Source organism: Formica exsecta, unplaced genomic scaffold, assembly GCF_003651465.1.
Source record: "Formica exsecta isolate Colony F162 unplaced genomic scaffold, ASM365146v1 scaffold458, whole genome shotgun sequence".
NCBI classification, from domain to species: domain Eukaryota; kingdom Metazoa; phylum Arthropoda; class Insecta; order Hymenoptera; family Formicidae; genus Formica; species Formica exsecta.
In genome coordinates this window covers 618,754-640,663 of record NW_021851814.1, presented here as the reverse complement: position 1 = coordinate 640,663, position 21,910 = coordinate 618,754, and the positions used below count along the sequence as shown (strand labels likewise).

At 34.0% G+C, this 21,910-nt stretch overlaps 1 protein-coding gene and 1 long non-coding RNA gene across 14 annotated transcripts in view; one reads left to right on the top strand and one right to left on the bottom strand.

The window, feature by feature from the left end:
* LOC115240992 overlaps nt 1-1,805 on the bottom strand; it is an 87,737-nt gene extending 85,932 nt beyond the window's left edge. The window contains exons 1-2 of the long non-coding RNA XR_003884842.1: nt 1,677-1,805; nt 1,286-1,487 (exon numbers count right to left, since the gene is read on the bottom strand). This is a non-coding gene — a long non-coding RNA (uncharacterized LOC115240992). The remainder of the gene's footprint in view (nt 1-1,285; nt 1,488-1,676) is intronic.
* Nucleotides 1,806-3,386: 1,581 nt separating this feature from the next.
* LOC115240859 (prominin-like protein) overlaps nt 3,387-21,910 on the top strand; it is a 30,819-nt gene continuing 12,295 nt past the window's right edge. For 8 of the 13 annotated variants that reach the window (XR_003884829.1, XM_029816257.1, XM_029816258.1 and 5 more), the window contains exon 1: nt 3,387-3,853. Coding sequence is in view for 12 of the 13 variants with exons in the window: in XM_029816257.1 (XP_029672117.1) it covers nt 3,505-3,853 (349 nt within the window). In the remaining variant the exon portion in view is untranslated. The remainder of the gene's footprint in view (nt 3,854-21,910) is intronic. The other 5 variants (XM_029816263.1, XM_029816262.1, XM_029816260.1 and 2 more) reach the window with 1 other exon arrangement.

Genomic DNA, 21,910 nt, shown 5'->3' with positions numbered 1-21,910 from the left:
GAGAAACACATATCATACATACATATGCATCACTCCCCGCACCTACTCATATATACACATGCACGTACGCATGCACCTACACATAAAATAAGAGAGCATAATGAATCATTTAAGTATACATTTAAGTTTTATTATGTGTTGAAAGAGTGGATCAAAATATAGTCTAGAATATCTAGATCATTATATCAAATTTAAAAAACATTTCCTAGGTTTAATTGTTTGGAATTAGTAACCTCTTATTTTCAGATGCAATTACCGAGATGTTGCATTTTATATACATATTACGTGACTTCTGTTTTAATTATCAGCAAACGTTATTGCGATCGATTAAATTATTAAATCACCAGTATGTAATATTAAAAAATTCTATAAACTTACCTTAACAGTTATATTCTTACAGCAATATATATATATTTTATATTTATCTTATACAAGTTAGAATCCATAATATTGTAATGTAATTAATAAATTATGTTATATGCAAATAGAAATAGAGTAATGAATCGATGAGAATACACTGCTTTTATCATATCATTATTTGAAAACCAATTACCGATATTCAGATTGAATTATTAGCTACATTCGAGATATCTCGAAAGTATAGATTTAATCATTTGCTATTTTGATACAACATAAAATGATACATAAGTTGATAATCTGATACGTTATCAATGTACTTATGAATTATCTCAATAAAATCTCGTTATGACAAAAAACAGATGATTTATACCAGACATAAGTAAACAACAAGATATTAAAGTATGTTGAACTTTTAAAAGTTATTATAAATAAATACATGACACAGTTAACATTGCTAATATGTTATCGTTAAAATAATTATTTTTTGTAATCAAAAATATAACAAAAATTTCCAATAATTTTCTTCAAAATTTATAGTCTCAATGCATTATCTTTTTATTCATCTTTTATTTAAAGAATATTTAAAAAAGCTTTTGCATATATACTATATATATATATATGCGTACATGCATGGTTCTCATAATTATTAATAATTTTAATAATTGATAATTTGTTGATAGTGATCACACAAGACTTAAAGCGATTACTTTGCTTTACTGCATCATTATTGCCATGGAAAACACAATATTTATCGTAAATTGCTATTGATACTGCACTATATATCATACATATATATTCAATTTCAAATTTTTGGCGAACGAGATAGTGTGACAACCGTAGCAGTAAATTTAAAAATATGCATGCACGTATATACATATATATATATATATATATATATATGCGAGTGGAAAAAGATACGACTTACGGTTCGATGTTTTCTCCCGTTTTCCCCGAGGTCCGAGGTTGTTATTGTAGCAGCGGAGTCGTTTCAAGAGACGCATCATCATATAAAGAGATTTACAGCGCGATCCTTCCGAAGATTACGAAGATTAACCGTCTTCTTCCAAAAATATGCTGATCTCCATCCACGATAAGCGCCGTGACAAGAATGCCAATATGTGCGTTCCCTGTGTTTAAAAGAGAAATAGAAAATTTATTTAAGAAAATAGAAATTCTCTTTCAAGTATAATCGTGAGACACAATCTGCAAATTTTGCCATCAATTGCTTCGTTCACGCGTTTATATCTTTTCCTCAAGAATTACTCGTATAGATATTCAAATCTAAACCGTTGAAACGTAATATAATATAAGTATACCTTATTAAATAAACCTTTGTGCACGCAAATAACTTCTCGAACGTTTCCTCCTCCCGCCATATTTCACTCGCGCGCGATGATGATTTATATTTTACCGTTGGCAAATATTCATCAAGAGCCATCTCACGGAGTCTTTTGAAACTCACATATTAATATATATATATATATATCGATGGGTAAAAATTTGCTCGAACAAATTATCCGCTCTTATCTGATTATTTGTACGTATTTAAAAGCAACGATTATACGCATGTATAATATATTGTTTTAATTATTTCTAAAGTAAAAAATAATTAGCGTCTTGCACAAAATAAAATAACGAGTTGTTGTTCCAAAAAAAGTGATATATCTCTATAATGAATATTTACCCTTTTAACAATATTTGGAGTAACTTGACAAAACTAACGACATTTCCGTACTATTTCTTCCGTACTATCGACGCGATATCTTGTATTAAATAACCATAGTAAATACCATCTTTATTAATGCGATAAAGAACGCGAAACATAAACAACGATCGTCTACACTACATCGACTTTTTTGCTTCTCCCGCTATGTTTACCTCACTTGCGATTTGCGTGTCGACTTACTTAACCCGATCACAACATATTTAACAACGATACTGCTAACGTGTATCGATAATCTCGCGAAACCTCTTTATTAATACGAAACAGACGAGACGATGTAAATGCGATCGACTACTCCGTACGAAATTGTTCCGGAACGTCGGAACGAGATTGCTAAAAAAGCGGAACGAGCGAACACGGACTAAAGGCCGGTGTATATATGTATATATATATATATATATAATTCAATAATAACAAAAGATATATTTCTAATATATGCTTTCTTGCGTTTAGCTTTAAAAGCGCAGTTTTCTACACGCTATGATAAAAATTATTTCAATAATAATGAGGTTCTATGATTGTACCATCATATTTTATTGCAAGCTATATATGCGCTGAAAAAATTATTTATTTTATTTCTCGTCTAAATGGAATCAGTATTACTCTGAAATAAACACTCTAATCCAATTAAAATAATTAAATTTATCCCAGGTAGCCCATGTTTCATAAATGTTCCCTAAACATATATATAAATAAAATATATAGATACGTTTAGAGAGAAAGAGAGAGAGAGAGAGAGAGAGAGAAAACGTTGCTACTGCTCGAGATGTTTCTAAATTTCTAGTGCTTTTTTATCTACTTTTTAAATATTTGTTTATAAAAATAAATAAATATTTCTAAACTCTTTACTTACATCACACGAGAGGATACAATTAAAATCTAAGATGTATGCTTCGCGCGCGCGCGCGCGCGCGAGGTCTATAAAAATCGCTTTAAATTACCTTTCGAACTGATAGGTTTCGCAGAAAATAATCCTAAAGTTTGATACACTTGCACCTTGTACTACATACTTTAAGTGCCGGGATATAGTTCCTCCCTAGCGCTGAAGATGGCGCGCAGCGGCGCGCAGGCGCAGCGCGCTGCCGAGTGACGAAGTGACAGAGCGATAGAGACACAGCAGAGAGACTTTTATATATTATAAACAATATATAATAAATAGAATAATAATAATATATAATATATAATAATATTCTAGATATATAATACGTACATAATATTGTATATATTATATAATATATGTATAGAAGTCTGGGGATAAAGAAAAATAGAGTGGTGGGGGAAGATGAAGTGGGGAACGGTCCGATTCCGCCATTTCGTTGCATTCGTTGGCCGCTGTCGCGACGCCGCGGCCGCGAAGGCGAGAAGGTATCAGTTGGTAGCGGCGCGTCGTCCGTCGTCCCGGGCGAGAGGCGTTGTTAGCGATGTATCGATACGTGCGTTTACGCAGGCCGACGCAGACCGTGACGGCGATCTCGGTGCTCCTTTTCCGCGTATGTCTCGTGTCGCTTGTGCTCGTGTGGCGGCCGGGGCCGGGGCCGGTGTCATGCCAGGAAAACAGTCTAACGAACCGTATGCGGGCGATCAGCGAGGATCTGGACCGACAGCTCAACGAGATAATGGCTTCGCAGGCGCTCACCTATTCGACGATCAACATTGCCGGATTGCCCTACAACGCCACCACCAAGTTCAATCCGAAGGGCATGGGCCAGCTGTACAACGTTACGAATATGTTTATCGACTTGGTGCAGAGCAAGCAGGCGTATCCGGAAGGTGAGTGGTTGTCAAAAAATGTCGGGAAAGACAACGCGAACGCGTCGCGAAATATCGTAGGACTTTTAGGGTTAGGGCACGGAATGCGAATTTTCGCCTCGCGATGGTTACGCCCTGTGCCCTGTCTAACGCCGATACGCGCTGCGCGCCCGAAAAAAATGGCCGGTCGCTTGTTGGTAAACAGAGACGGCTGTCAAACGGAGGCGCGAATCATATATTGACGGCGTTGACAGATGATTCGCGCGTCGCTCGCTTCCAAAATTATCACGAGTAGATTTTATCTCGCTGTCGAAGAATAACTATAGAGCAAAACTTTTCTCTCTCTCTCTTTCTATGTATCGAAATTAATATTTTCACTATATTACAATGAGTTTATTTCGATAAAAATGAAACAATTGTCATATTGAGGGTGTGGGGGAATGGAGATGCCGAATTTAGTATGCTCGTTTCGTAAACAAAATATTATGAAAAAAGATTAGTGAAAGTGACGGCATATCTCTCTTTTGTCACGATTCTACCTTGAAAAATGATCAACGAATTATAAGAAGCCGTACTTTGCTAACCGGCTCCAACGCATGAATTCAGCTTTACAAGCGGATGCGTTCATCGCGCGCGCTAGGTCGAATTACGCGTGAAGGTCGTGAAATCGAATGATAAATCTATTTAAAAAAGATTTCAATTAATCGCGGAATTGGAATTAATATTGACGCATTCTTGAAATATCAACGCAACACCTTGGCCTAATTCTATTTTATGCGTATCTTTTATAGCGCTTTTACTCCTATTTATAGATAAAATATATAAAAATAGGATTCAGTTTATCAGAATCAATCAACCGATATCGTTTCAATCTAATCAGTAAGCGGAAGAATATAGTGCCCGATTTATGATTCTGTTACAAATGCGAAATACAAACGAGATAAAATAAAATCATATTTCATTCGCGTGAGTTGGAGCATTTACAAAAATTTTACATTTTAAATAATGTAACGTACATTATTATTAAATTAAATTATTAAACAAGGAATTACCATTTTATATACATTTATTTTTTCAATGTAATCCTAGTCTTTGTATAAAAGCTGTTAGAACAATCGTGCTGTCTGAAATAATTAATTTTCATTCATTTATATACGTACAAATTTTTCGCTTGAATTTATTTCACTGGACGAATGCTTTTATCCGCGAATCTGATTTTTCCGATTCGTGCAGATTCACACGACGTTCCTGCATTCGTCCCTATAAAATATTCCTTATAAATTGAATTTACGTCTAGTGAGATTATGCATCCAAAGAAAATCGATATTAATTTAAAAGATTTGATACGTGTCCGTTCATGCGCGCCGTTTTCTTTATTCCGTTCCGATTGAATTTACGCGATTGTTTTGTTACCTTAGAATGTAATCCACAATGAATGAAGTAATCGCGATTTTTTTATATTTACATTTACATGGATTCTTTTTAACTATTATTTGACTGATTAAAATTTTTTGCCTATTAGTTTACTATGCAGATAGATATTTTCGCGATTTATATCGAGATCCGTTTTGTTTTTTTATCAATTTTAATAAAGTCTTTCACTTTGATTTTTTTTTTAACGAAGTTATAAAAATTTTCTATTTTATCTATTTTTTATTTTATTTCTTTTTTATCTAAATTTTCTATTTTTTCTATTTTATTTATTAATAATTATCGCGCGGAAAATCTTGTTTGAAGATGAAATATTAGAGATTTGCTTCTGCAGCTTCCGCTCATTGCCATCGTAGCAAGAATAAAAAATTCTTATAGCATTAAGGATATATACAAATGCTTTTCTCGCAACTCAGGATGATTCGTTAAAAACTTCGATAACTCTGTGAACTATGCAGATCAATGACCTCCCAGACGCAATAACGTAGGAGCGTGTGTATCGCGTCTAGCAGGAAGTTGATAGTGAGAGAGCACGTCATCGCGTCCGTTCAGAAGCGAGAGCGAGAGAGCTCCGGTGATCACTTGTCAGATTTTTTTTTTTTTTTCCATGTTCTCTCACCATTGCTCGCCATTCGTGCCTGAGACAGGATTTTCAGAACGAGATGCTTGAACGTTGCAAGCTAATCATAGGGAAACCTGAATTATTGAGATTTAATTTAATATCCAGATATTAAATAATAAAATTTTTATATTTTTAATAAGAAATTCTCCTCCTTCTTTTGATCAATATACTTTATTAAATTCACTTGCGAAAGATGGAGTTTTTTAAATCAATTCATGTCGTCTTCAATTTATTTTTAAAAATCGTGAAAAATCGTTTATTTCCGTGTTTTTTTTTTGTTTTTTTTTTAATGCTTCGTGACGATTTCGATACGTTAAATTCAGAATTCTTTTATTAATCGTTTTACGACAAAAAAAATTGTGTTATATATAGGTACAAGAAAATATAAATTTTTAAAACAACATTCGAGAAAAAAAATGTGAAATTTTACAAACTGTAAACTGTCTCGATTACAAATTTCGTAGGCAAATGCCGTCTTTCTAAAGTTCGTATTACGTTTAAATTTTGCGCAACCACGATGAGAATAAGTCAGTCTACAATGCAACAAAGTTTGGATTCGCTACACAATATGATCGCTCCGTAACAATCTAATTTCGTCCGAATTCGCGCGGTGGATTTAATGGTACCGGATGCGGTCGAAACTGGAGACGCACACGCGTGTAACTAGCTCGGTTTGGTATTATGCGCCGACAGCGCAGAGACTCATGTCAGGTGATTCCAAATTATAAACCGAAACTCGACACCGCCATGTGCACGATTGCTTTTCACGCTCGCGGAAATTACAGGGCGATGGAATTGGATTTCAATAGCCGAGCTAACACTTCTATCCGCGCTATTTAGTAGCCCGTGACGGCTGCTTCTTTAGAATGACGTTTGCTTCTTTTTCAAGTTTATTTCCCGATCGCACGTCAATCGAATAACGGCACCTTTAACAGCACGGATTATTCCAAACATCCAATTTTCTGACGTTCCGCTTTATTATGGAAATTTTTGATTATTGAATCAAGAATTATATTATATAACCAACGAGAGAGAGAGAGAGAGAGAGAGAAATATCGACGAATTAATTTTTCGAGCATGATTTATCGCATAAAGATAGCGATAAAATTAAGATTTTTACAAATTTTATCAAGGTTGCTATCAAAATTATATATTTAATCACGACAATCATATTCGAAGATATAAAAAAATGATAAGTTATATTGCGACGAGCTGAGTAATTAATGCTTTATTTAGAACTTTATTATCAATTAAGATATTCAGATTCATTTATTTCGGTAAATAATTGAACAGTATCAAGCAATTGATTCACAAATCGACCAAGAGCTCGTTAAGGCGCGACACACGTCAACGCGTTCACTATATAACGTGCACATTAATTTCCCGTTTAGAGTGACAGATGATTTACGGCGTCGCGGAATCGCATTTTGATACAGTTGGCGGTCGATATTATTTTATTAGCGTTTTCCATAAAAAGAGGCATTGTACATATGTGTATGTATACATACGTTACATTAGAGCCTCGTCAATCGTCGACAGCAGCCGCGATGCCCGTATATCGATCTCGTCGTCTGATTCTCGTCGCACAAAAGCCGTCATCCATTTGACGTTTCCTCTCCCGGATAGAGAGAGGCAGATTCGAGAGAAAAGTGAACACAAAACGGAAGCGGCTAAAGTGTCCTTGAGCATTAATCTTTCGTTTGATAAAATTACCTAGCTTCTTTTCATCTTTTCTTGGATAGAGAGTGAGATGCACTATTTCTTAATATATTATTTCGGATTGAATTACAAATTTGTTAGATCGATTCTCCCTCGACGTCAAATTGCGCTATTATTTCGTTCATCAAATTACAATTTACAAATAATGAACGATTACGGTCAGGTGTAAGATTACGTTATCGTGATTAAATATCAGTATTTGCATCAATGTTTATTATATCGGAGTAAAAAATTATTCGATATTTATAGTATCATACTAGATGTAATACAATAAGAAAAGCATTTTACAATTTTTTTACAATCTTTTTTTTTGTGATAAGAGTAAAACTGGATGCGAATGCGATTGATATCCAATTTTTTATCGGGATATAATCCTATAAAAGATTATACAGTGATAATACACTCTTTTTATTGCATGCTATCGCTTTTTGCAATATCGGCACATTTTTAGAATTCTGTCTGTACGTTACATTTTGCAGCAACTTTTTAAATCTTTACGCTGGAAATTCTTTTTTTCCATAAATGTCTTAAAGATATATATATATTAGCACGAGCAGAGCGATAAGAGGACGAAATTTTGGAACCATCATTCAGTTGGTAAAACTTATCTCTTTTCACCTCGTCGAACACATTATCGCATGCTTGGACAATGACATTAATCGAAATTAACCGTGGTGGAAGCGAAATTTATGCTCTGAAAGAATTTTCGACGTTGAGAGAATTCCCAAAGGAATGCTGTGCGAATATACGAGAAGAACGCGATTACAAAGTCGTGCACAAATTTACATTTTACCTAGGGCACTCTATATTTGTCTTAAGCGCTAATTTTATGTTTCAAAAAAAAAGTTGAAAATAAAGAAACCGACTTTAATTATAATAAATAAATATTATATGATATATAATTAATTATAAGGAGATTTTTATATACAATTTACTATCCTTTCTTATATGGACGATCAATATAATCGCTGCATTTATACAGCGAATTTGTTTTAAAGTGCATCATGTTTCATTGTTTGCACTATGTAAACATGTGTTCGCACAGTTTCTAAAAGCTCGAATAAGTTTACCGTAAAAAAAAAAAAGAGCTGCTTCAACAAAGTGGACAGAACGTTGCTGTTTGACAAACAATACGATAAGGATTTTATGAAAGCGAGCAAGAGCTAAAAATCTTTAATTTTTTACGCATTAAATTTTTTTTTAAATTAAATTCTATGAATCGAAAGGTCCGTAAATCAAAAATTTAAAGCAATAAAGAATATATATTTGCATTAGTTTTGGGACATTTCGTAAAATTTATTACGACACGTAAAATTTATTACGGCAAATTTATATTACATTGTTTGCTCTTACTCTCAACCCATGTATCTTTTTCTTTTCTTCGTTGCATCGCCGATTGCAACTCGCGATATCATATCTAAGTTTGTAATGAGTTGAGCGCAATCGTCGAGATAAAAAAGTGTATTTAAATGATAGAAAAGACAAAAAAGCCTCATAAATTTCGGCAATAGATACGCATACTATTTTGCTCGTATTGGTTGATGGTACCGCGAGAGTATAATGTGAGGTTTTATACACACCACATTTTATTGGTAATTAATGATGTTATTTGCATTAAATGTTGTTTGTGTTAAGTTAATTGCATTTGATTAGAAAATATCAATAGCTTCTCTCGGAATATATAGGACTCATGATTCACGGACAGCCGTTATTAATTTATAACGCAATACTATATTGATTGCACGTGTAGATGAAACCATATCTCGCTCGGCATTAAAGTGCAATCATAATAGAATCGCCCGATGAATGACAAAACGACAATGTTAATACTCTTTGATAATGAGAGATAAGATAAAGGATCGCTCGCTGCGTCAGCTTGATGAAATGCATTACATTGGCAACATATAATTTTCTTTCAATGCGTCATATGTTGTCAGAGATAATGTTTTTTTTGTTGTCTCGTCGAAAGAGAGGCAATCTCTTCAATCTGTGAAAAAGAATATGATAAAATTTGCATATCTATATGTATACAGGGTAGGATCAAATGTTCCGGCTAAACTTTGAGATTTTATAATTTAATTCTGAGCAAAAAGTTTCCTGTAAACGTGGGTCGAAAAATGCTTCCTTAAAAAATTAGCCATGTTTATAGGAAACTTGTTGTTCAGAATTAAATTTCCTATAAAATCTCAAAATCTTCCGGAACGTTTGGACCCGTCCTGTATTTATCAGGTAGCATATATAAATGATAAATTAAACTTAGCTTTTGAATGAGACCCCATCGATTGAATAAAATTAATTCAATTACACGAGATCGAGGCAAATGTTCGCGTGATTGTAAAAATCGGATGCAAGAGTCACAGCTGTGCGAAAATCGGGGATTTAATATCCGAATGCGCGGTAACACACGGCGAAAGTATTAAAGCCGACCGAAGCCGACACACCAAAACGAAGCGACGCGAGGTTTATCGTGACGGTACATACGCTTCGTTTCACAAGGATGAAGCTTGCATTTCCAACTGGCAATTTACATGTGTTTGATATTCCAACAAAATTGCGATTTGTAATAACGCGACGGAAACGAACGCAAACTGCGTTAACGATCGACAGCCAATCGAGTAATTTATGTACGAGCTGTTGAAATCTAAAACGTACCCTACCATGAGACTATACCAGCCTATATTAGACATAATAATTAAATTAAATTAAACGAATAAATGAGTGATTGATTAACTTTGTGATGTCAACCAATCATATCTCTTGGTTTAAACGAAACTAACAAATATTTATTCTTTTTTTTTTTGTGACGCTCACGTTTATTATTTACATGCTATTAATATAAGTATTTATATCGATATAAGACATGTAAAAAGAGGAGAAAATTTTTTTATATTCTTTTGATAAGACTTATGGAAAGAGTTGAGAGAAGAAAGAGATTATGTTTCTCCCTCTCTTTGGAAAAACTAAAACTGATGAGGCGAGAATTATCTCTGGCAAATCAACATCAATCTTCGCATTTTCTCACTTTGTAAGATATTTTGTTTTGTCATTATCACGTTGATATCGGTTGGAAGGATTTCATGTGTATCTCCCTTGAGCAGAAAAGGCATTAATATGCGAGGGGCTATAATTTATGAACGGTCGTTAAGCATGACCTTACGCCACGCTGAGCACACTTGATAAACGCTTTCTACAAAACACAAGCGTTTTGTTTAAAGATTCGCCGACCCATACGTATGTTGCAGCTAATCTCTAAGCCTAGATAGAAATCTTATCCATCTCTCGATGTATAGATTTGACTTCTTGGTCGAGTACAAGTAAGTCTTATAAAACCTGCAATTCTTCCATATAACAAATTGTGTATCGCACAGTCATTAATTATGACTTTATTATATAATAATAATTGATTAAATAATCAATGGAATATATTATTTGGTCATTATTTGGAATTTATATCAACTACTCAATTTCTCTATGCATTTTGAAAGAAATCAGAATGTTAATGCGAACATCCGTTATCGCATCATCGCGACCCTCAAATACCGTTCACGGTTAATGATTCGAGAGAACATTGTTCTTCGCTTATTTGTCCCTTTCACCTTTACACGTATCTGGACGAGCATCTAAATTTTATTTACGGGCTATTGAATCGGTGTCTAATCATTTTGTACATTCCTGTGCTTCTATCAATGAATTAAACTATTTTCAAATCTTGCAGCAAGTCAGGAATAGAAGGAGCGTTTATTCTATTCAAATTTATTTCGTGTTACTTTATATAGTGCGAATAGAGAAATATTATTCAAGTTTCTTTCAAGTTCTTTTAAATTTATATGAATTAATGTCGAAACAACACACAAAATTCGTTTTTATTCGGCTTGTGCAATCAAAATTGTAAATATTTAACACTGTGTAATTGAGCGTTGGAAAGCTAAAAGAAAGAAAAAATTACGCGCACGTGTCGATGAGGGTGTAAACGAAAGGGAGAAATAAGAAGAAAAGGGGTGAAAATGTGAACAAGTATAAATCGATGTGTAAAGAGCAACGGCAGCGACATTATTCTTATTTTACTGAAAACATCATCGATCTGTTCTATTTTTATAAGAGCCATAACACACTCACATAAATACACGCGCCACAAACGCACTCGCGTATACGATAAACGAGATATATATATATATATAACCCAATAAGCGATGTATTAACGTGTCGAAAAAAGACGCACGCTAAAAGAGAATTTACGAAACGCTTAGAAAATTGAGATAAAAAGTTGAGCCACACGCACTTTCGCACGCGTCTCTGCTCGATAATCAAAACGCATGACAACATCCGACATTGCTCGTCGATTTGCATGCTAAATACTTTCTTTCGTTATCGTCATCTCGATGTATCACCGCGTGTATCACCGGAAACATGACACACGTATTTTACAGGTGCTCGTGGAGATGATCTTTTCGTATACACGTGTTCATCATCGCTTCTGGCGACATTGCACATGTGTAGAATCTCGGTTGGGAAGCTCGAGATCAACGTGCCAGTTTTTAAGTGCCGGTTAAACACAAGACAAAGATGTGTTCCTTTCTCTTCTCTAAATCTTTATATAGTATCTCTGTATATGTGTGTATTGAACCGGGTAACTCGTTGCACATTAATCAATCCTCTTTAACCGACACATCCTATTGCATTTTACTTGCAAATATAATTTACGGTGATGTTTTTCTCTAATCTAATGTATTTTACAATATATATATATATATGCTTATATTATTTGTATTCTTTTGTACAGTTCGAAAAAATATAATTTTTATTTTGCTGGCATCTTGCTGCGGTTTCGATATAACTGTCATTGCGCCGCGCAGACTAGTCTATTCCTCGTATTCTCATGCACATATTTTCCACTTGGATCACGCTCACGCATACTGGTGCCCTGGTGCGTGAGTCACGCGAGGGCAGTAGCACCAATGGCGTATGCGCTAACGATTTTTGGCATTCCGACTGGGCGAAATATGCAAATTTTTTTGTAATAAACATAAGCGTTTCCTAATCAAATTTTCAATATATTTATCAATATATCGACATGTTTTTTTAGCATATTATAAAAATAACTTTCCATTACATCATCGCGCGTATTTTTAATCCTTCTTAATTCTTTCTGAATTAATTTTACATTTTTATCAATGATTATTGGCGGTCTAAATTTCATTATAGATTTTCTCATCTTTTCTCTTTCTCCCCTTTTATTTATCGGATGATACATTACGCACACACAATGTACACATACACGTTCATGTATCCATTGTGTGGCTCACGCGTTCTCGCATTCATTAAATTCGCAGTACGCGTCTCACTTCTCTTTCTCGCACTCATTTTCTTGCTCTCTCGCTTTCGACAGCTGCGTAGCACTCCACGAAGAACAGTTAGGCTAACTCACGCAATAAAGACAATAATATTCTTTCGTCACAATAGCCTCTCACGTGTCAGTGATTGTCGTTCTCGCAATGCATCAATGAAATCATTAATTTGCGAGTATTCTGTGAGGGGTTTGTGCCTAGATCAAAAGTTCTTTTTTTTTTTTTTTTTTTTTAAGCTGCAATAAATAAATCAAATTTTCTTTCACTTTTCATTCTCCTCTCGCGATGAATTTTTCTTCGATACAAATCATTATTGGGTAAACTTATTGTCAATACAATGCCATATAAATCACAGGAGAGAGAAGAAAATTCCTGTGTAGTATAGTATCGTTTTAAAAGGTAACACGCAGATAGAAAAATACTTTTTAGATTGACTGTATGTCTCTTATTCCCCTTTCCTTACCCCGTTTGAATTACCATAGAGATTCGTTCATAAAGAAAAACCGCCTCTCCGCCATTTACCGTCTCCTTTCCTCCTTGCTTCTGACGGAGGAGAACTCCTATAGAAGAGAAGACTCTCGAGGATGATCCCTTTGAAAAGAGAAGAACTGCCGATTATTCTCGCACAGATGCAGCGAGCGAAAAAGAAAGCATCCACGTGCACGTGCATATATATCATTTGCACACTACTATATGTACATTGCGTTTGTTTGTCGAATAACACATTCTTCTTTTCATTATAACTGTATTCCCATTGACGCGTCGTGATCCATTTGTTACAATATCATGCGCTTTCACATCGCTCTTTCACTTTCTCATACGACAAAGTTCATATTTTCTGTTACGCATTGGCTGAAGCAAAGTGACACGGTATAATTTGATATCCATAATTTAATTTTGTCAGCGACTTTTATATTTTGTATAATGTTGGAAAAATTGGCTCGAAAAATTAAAAATGATTTAGAAATCATTTTTGCATCGTTAAATCAAAATTTTACGTTTCTGAGAACATTTGCAGCGATATCAGACCAAAATCGGCTACGAAACCTTTATATGCAAAATAAAAAGTTTAACGTTTCCATTTTTATTAATATCACTGACAATGAGAAATGTAACAAAAATAAAAGCGCAAAAGACATCACTCACTCATGTATTTATGACATTGAAAATTGTGATAATTTAATTTCATGCGAATTTACTAAAGTCTTGAAAGATTTTAGAGATTATTTATCTTGGAATCTTTACTTATCTTTATTTTTGCTTGGCTTCAGTTTAGAAATTCCTTCACGTAAATGTCTCGATCTGTCATGATAAACTGTAATTCGAGTCTGACAAGATTCTTCTCGATCAATGCAAGATTTTATCTCATTAAAAAAATAAATGACCATTACAAGATTCTCTAATATCAGAAATTAAGCGCACTCTGTATACATAATTGTTGTCTAAATATAATGAAATACGTCTGTTTTTTGTCATATTTACTCGTCCACTGATCGTCGACCGGTTATAATTGCCGGCTTCGTAATTGCTCGTAAAGGCACTTCACGTAAATGTCTCGATCTGTCATGATAAACTGTAATTCGAGTCTGATAAGATTCTTCGATCAATGCAAGATTTTATCATTAAAAAAATAAATGACCATTACAAGATTCTCTAATATCAGAAATTAAGCGCACTCTGTATACATAATTGTTGTCTAAATATAATGAAATACGTCTGTTTTTTTGTCATTTTTACTCGTCCACTGATCGTCGACCGGTTATAATTGCCGGCTTCGTAATTGCTCGTAAAGGCAGCCTTATACAGCGACGATGAGAATCCGGTTCACAGATACTAGTTTTTATCACTCACACGCGTGCGACATCCTTAACCGACTAGGATCAAGTTTCATCGTTGAAACGGCACGGAGTCTCGAGTTTGTCCATAAAATCGGACGTTAGGGCTCGAAGGCCTTTCATAAAATGGACCCATAAATTTATTCACTATTGTTCTCGATGCGTCTAGAAAATAGTGTCATCTCTATCTTTCTTCCTGAGGAAAGGAGAGAGAGAGAGAGAGAGAGAGAGAGAGAGAGAGAGAGCTAAAGAGACGTAAACTCGGGGAAATTGTATTACATATATTCATCAGATCGCTTGCATGTTAAAATTGTTTACCATGTAGATTGTGGCACACAAGACTAGATTTCTATGCAAGTATAAAGTGCTATTTGTAATGCATAAACTCGTGGATATAAAGCAAACAAAGAATGTAGATAGACATTTACTTTTTACATTAACTAAAAAATATTTCTAGATATTTTCTCTAACACGTAATGTAAAAAAGAAACCACAACACACGAGAATATTAATTATTAATTAATTATGCTTTACATAAATTTTTGTCGAAGAACTTGTCCAATTGTATAAACAGTTATTGCAGACATCCTATAAAAAGCGAGTCACATAAATCGTCCTATCCTTATTTTCGCGGGAAATGGCTTATTTTCTTTTCTCCGTACGAGAATGAGCATTTATTATTATTATCGCATTATCGTGCGATATGCAGACATCACTTGACGTACATACGATCTTTTTTGGTATCAGTCTCGCAATGCCCATTGCATTTTACATTCGCGTCTCGTCAACCCTCCTGTTGTATGACGTTTTACGTTCACAATGGCAGGAAATTAATACATATGTACTCTCCTATGTGGGAGTCTTTGAAAGAGAAACGCAAAAGCTTATTATCTGACCAGAAAAATCCCGGACCGCAGACGTTAGCAACGGAAACTGCGGAAAATAATTCCTATTTAAATATATACATTCAGAGATAAAAATGTCGCGATATTTCTCGGCATAAAGTTGATTCGCCTATTTCTTCGTAATACCCGGTATACATAAAACGTTAAATAATTTTATTTAATAATTGTTTGATAAGAATGCAACGTGTTAAGAAAAATTATTTTAAAAATTTTATGAATATTTATATATTTTTCTATATTAATATACATATTATACTATTTATTATCGCGGTGAAATATCAATATTGCTAATCTTTTATAATATATATTTTAATACAAGTCGTATAATACATAAAAAAATTAATCTTTCTATGGAGATCTTTGTTTAACATACGATATGACCGTATACTCGTGAACTCCGACATTCCTTCCTACACTCATTGCTTCCAATTAAACACGAGTTAATTCCGCATGTCGATGAAGCGTGCACTCGACAACTCGTTAATTTAACGCATAATTTATCGAGATCCGATAACAGCGCACAACTCTCGCTTATAAGAGATAGTTGCAGTTTATATTTGTTGAAAACAACGCCGTATCTATATCGAAAATGCTTGGATTTTATTACAGGAGAGGCATCTTTACATGGTTAAGAAAGTTTATTTATTTTCATTATTTTATACCGCAGTCATGAAGCAAAAAATTGATGACTCTTTTCGATACATTTTCAATGAAATGGTCAATTTTCTTCTTGAGATATCATAATAAAAGATAATGCGATCTAAATTACTGAAGGTGTTAAATTTAACGAGACCGTCGACATCTTAACGGGCATGACGTTAGTTGGGGTCAGTGTCTCGACAATTATACTCGACACAATGCATATTTATGTATAGCCGTGTGAACATTCTTGTATGTGTTAGGTTCGCCGTTATGATTTGCATGAAATTTTCTTATCCTGAAACAAGTATCAGAGGCGTGTAATCAAAAAATACAAACATGTATCTTTTTTTATAATAGATATATTATCAATATATGTAATAATGTAATAAAAAAGAGACAACAAAGTGTAGCATTATGCAAGCAAAAAAACTTGACTACAACCGCAATCCTTATCATAAATTCGTTTTTTATTTTTATTTTGGGGTATCATATCGAGATTGTGTAATATCTTTTTGCCATAGATTACGAGCGAGACTTTGACGATTGGTGTCGCGTGACTACGCCGATTTGCAAACGCGGTGACAAAAGTACCGTAATCGCGACGAGACGCTGAGAAGACATCTGTGTAAATTACAGTTACAAACGGAACAGCGGAACGTATTAATGCTTTCGACCCGCATTATCCTTTGTTGTTATCGATTGTCGAGCTTTTAAGAATAATTTTTTCGCGACGACAACTATTGTAATAATTACGATTATTATTGAGCGCAGTTTATCCTTAATCCGTGGACAAATGAGCCAAAAATGTAGCTCACCGCGTTTCTCCTGTCAGATTGGAGAGTCCGTCAACCCCACGCGTCATGCCGAATTTTTCTTGAGCCCCGGCCAACTCCCGAAAAAGCATCGCGAAGAGTCAATTAATGCTCGAGTGGCAATTAGACGAGCCGTGAGTCAACATCCGGAGAGGAAATCATCCGCTCGTTTCTGATAACACATAGAAATTCTCTCACTAGAATTAAGAGAATTAAAGAAAAATCACTGAAAAAAGATCATATTGCACGAGTCTCTTTATTAGCGTAATACGAATACTCCAAGTTGTATGTATTTTATTACAGTGTGTACGCTTATACGCTCGTTTCTTTTAAAAGGTCAATTTTCCGTTAAGCGTTTGCAAATTAATGACCAGTACCGTACGTACTGTGTGTAATCGTTACGTGTGTTACGTTTGCGAAGAAAAGCGATGCAACGGTACGCGGTTGTTGCCGTCATTGCATGTCTTGTTATGATTATAGTGCAGGAATTAACTTTCCAGTTGGGGCATTAGTTGGCCGCCAGCGCAATTAAGGACACGGAGAAGTTAATATAAGCGATGAAGTATATAGACTTGATAGTGTCAGGAGAATGCGCAATTAGAGTCGAATTTACGCTGTCTAATTCTCATGATCTCACGATGAATCGTCATTTAAAAAGTGACTGTACTATGCAAACGAATTTTTTTTTAATTGAGATGCAATTTAAATGACGCAAATCTTGTTTTTTAGAAAAAAATGAAATTTTATATATAAACGACAAAATAATGTTGGCGAATTAAAAATGCATTATCAAATTAAATATAAATAATATTAAACATATAATTCTCTCTCTCATATAACATGTATCTCTCTCTTTTATCATCTGTACGCACATAGAGAGAGAGAGAGAGGGAGATGCCATTTAATTCTATAACATATTTTTAATTCGCCGACATCTGTTCTGTCGTTAATCATAAATCTTGAATAAAGATCTCAGCCTCCCTTACCGATGAATTATGTCTCCACAAAACGGATAAAACTCTGCAATTGTAGTTTTACAGATGCACGCCATATGGATATATGGCAATTTTTTCTTCAAGTTCATACCCGCTCTTGTCTCGAACGGAATGAATAAATGCAAGATAATTAAAAAGAATGCAACATATGCATAATTCCATGGGAAGTGTTTCTGGAACGCATATGTGGGTTTGCTTGTGAAAATAATAAAAAGAATTTTCTCCCTTTTTGTTTGAAATTTGAAAAAAGTGCGCCAAAGCACTTTGCTCTTAAAAATAATGAGATGTATGAGCCGTTGTCGGTCTTGCGAGTAAAAGCGGCAACGAGAAAAGCAAGGAAAAATGAAAAGTGATGAAATTTCTGGAACACCGAATCTTTCTTAACAAGAGAAGAGGAGCGAGAAGACGTGCGAGTGAGCTTTATCTGGATTTTACCGTCGAGCTACCGTATATATCTATATTGTTCAAACACGAATCGATCGTCGGACTTTTCAACATTTCTTGCTCGCGTTCTTCTTTTACATCAATTACAAAGACATATCGCTACAGTCGGAATCGATTAATTACTTCTACATAAATTACTAAGACATTTACAAAGACAATACGGAGTCACCATGAGATATATGTATATCCCCTGTATATTCCGGATGCGATCATTTTCTGATTCTTAATTAATATCATTATTTTCTAATTCTTAATTAATGATTTTTTGACTTTAATAATTATTATAATAAATTATTATAATAAATATTTATTATTATAATAATAAATTATAATAATTTTTATAATAAACAATAAACAATAATGTCGATGACGTGCGAAACATGTGTGCATTAACGCGAGCTAGTCAATGGCAAGGTTTGATTGTTAATTTTGCCGCAGTATTCTCAACTTAATTTAATTATCCTGATAGGTGAATCGTAACTATTGGAGATATCGGCTTTGAAAAAAAAAACTCACGAGCGACTTCATTACGGAAATCCGTGCCAATAGAAACTAATGGTACATTGTAAGTAATTGCCATTTAATTGCATCGCACAAACGTTTTCCTATCATTTCCGGTTAATGCCGTTTGCCGATAAAACGAGAATTGTCGACTAATTAGACTGTGACTTTGATTTAGAGAAATCTACGTTGATTTATATGTATAAAGCCCGCGTGTCTTGAAATTATAATATAACTTTACAAAAAAATTTTCTGCGGCATTATCATCTCAGTTTTGAGCTGAAAAAAATAACTTTGATTCGATCAGAATGTTGCATATACCAACATTTACTGTACCATGACAAGCAATTCTTCATTAGGATAATGGCGGAAGTTTCTGTCGGGATTATGGGCTATAAAATTCCGATAATAAAGTGAAGAAGGGTGTTCTAAAGTTGCGCCTCAATTACTCGTAACATCGTCTTCGGAAATAAATTCTGCACAGAAATATACATACATATTGAGTTAACTATCTGATATTTTTAATTGTATTTTTATTCGCGATAAAAGAATTATATGTAACCATTAATTGCAATTTTATTGTTTTGACTCGTAAATAAAAAAAAGCATAGAAACACAAAAGACTGTATTATCAATAAACTTTGTTTCTTTGTTTCTTTATTTCTACGATATTGGAAAAAAGATTACAGAATTCGATCAGCGATTACATAATGCGCGGGAATCGTTAAAAGACCACGACCTAAACCTGCGACAACGATGGCGATGGCAGCATTAACGTAACCATGGAGGTCAATGACTGCGGAAAATCGATCGAAACCCTTACCTGCACGACAGTGAGTCTGCTGTGAGTTGCACGATTGCACTGGTTTGCTGGTTTGTCGATAGAATATTTACTTTATATATGTTACAATGTGCAGACGATATAAGGATGCTTTAATTCCTTCCGGTCGGTCTCTATTAAAAAGACGCACTATCAATTTTTTATTATTTTAATTAAATATATGAAATAGAAAACTCTAACATTATTTAAAATATATTTATGATATTCTACGAAGAATTAAATTATAAATAAAGTATAAATAGGCCATCAAATTTAGTCGTAAATCTAAACGATTGTTTATTGTTCCGAAAGCGACGACAAGTACCGCGAGAACCAAGAATCGTTTTCTCGCAAAGGAGGACAAATTTTCAGAGTGGTCGTTTCTCATGCTGAATCGCAGCGTCCTACTTTCTTGAAATTCGGTCCAGGAAGGCGTACATCTTCGTCGACCATAATACATTTTCCCGGCATTTTTTTTATTCTTGAATTGAAAATTAATATGCAACTCTGAGAAAGATAGACTACGCAACAATGGATTCCGCAACGTATAACTATATATGCTTTTATGTAACAAAGTAGATTATTGCATATTGTGACATGCTGAAAACACATTTCTACATAATATTGCGTTTGCAACATGTTTATTCATACATCGTGTACATACGTCTAAATAACAGAAAATGAATACGAAAGGTGCACAGGTGTAACAGAAAATGAATACGAGAGATATTTTAATGAATTTAGAGATATTTTCATTCGATAAAAAGTCTTTAGAGAAGCGTTAACAAATTTAAAATTTGTACGGAGAATTAGAATTATTATTGTTTCATTTCGCAATTATGATGAGAAAACATGTCTATTTTTATCATCGGGCATTGCACTGTCGACGTCATCAACGTCCTTTTCCGCGCCAAAAATAAATTATAGATTTTTCTATTTCTCGCGAGGCGCATCCCTGCGCTGGCATGTCCTGCTTATCATAACGAAACCTATCACACGCTTGATTTATTTATAGATTAATCAACAAATTACAAGAATCTAAATAGCAATATTTTTTCTCCTAACAATGGACATGTGTTAGTGAAAATCACACGAATCTTCAAAGATAAAATTATTAAAAGAATTAATATATTGAAAGCTTAATAGAGTATTGTAACAACCCCCGATAAATCAATCAAATAGCAACTTACGTTAAATTTTCCGCTGTTATTGATTCATCCAACATTGCATACATGCTCCCTAACGAGTCCAATCATGACTTATTCTTTTGTGTTTGCTATTTCCGTTGCCTATTACTAACTAGAGACGTCCTCAAAAACGCTCTTCATGATTCATGAAACTTGATTGGCAGTGCTTTCGCTCTGATTCGACAATCTGCAACGAGGTGCGCTTTCAGAGAAACGTGTGATAATTCCAATTAGACGAATATTTGGCAGAATTTAGCCATTTTATTAAATCAATCAAATCAATTGCGTTTTCTTTCAAAGATAATTCTTTTAAAATAATTTCTTTAGATCACATGAAATTTTAAATACTTTATAGAATTCTCGTATAATCTCGTATTTTTATTCCTGAAATATTTTATATATTAAAATTAATATCTCTAATCGAAATGAACAAATTATTATAGGAAATAAAGTGTGATATCTTATACATATATTTGTACTTTTATTTTTCACGTTTAATGGCCACAACTTTTTGAATCGTATTAGAAACTTTAATGCTCTTCGGGGCCAGAATTCCATCAATTATATCGAAATCCTAAAAATATAGAGTATCAACTTTTTACAGAGATGATAAATTTATGCCATCATTATACGTTATTGCGTAGAAATTTGCAGTATTGCGGTCGCATCAGAGCATTAACATCTTTTGCGGTTCAAAATTGCGATCTCGTTACATGAAATTAAACATGCTATCTCTTAAAATCGTGCGACGAGCATGTCGCGCAAATATTAACTTGACATATTATCCTTTTCACCAGGTCGCTTGCGAAAATTTCCTGGG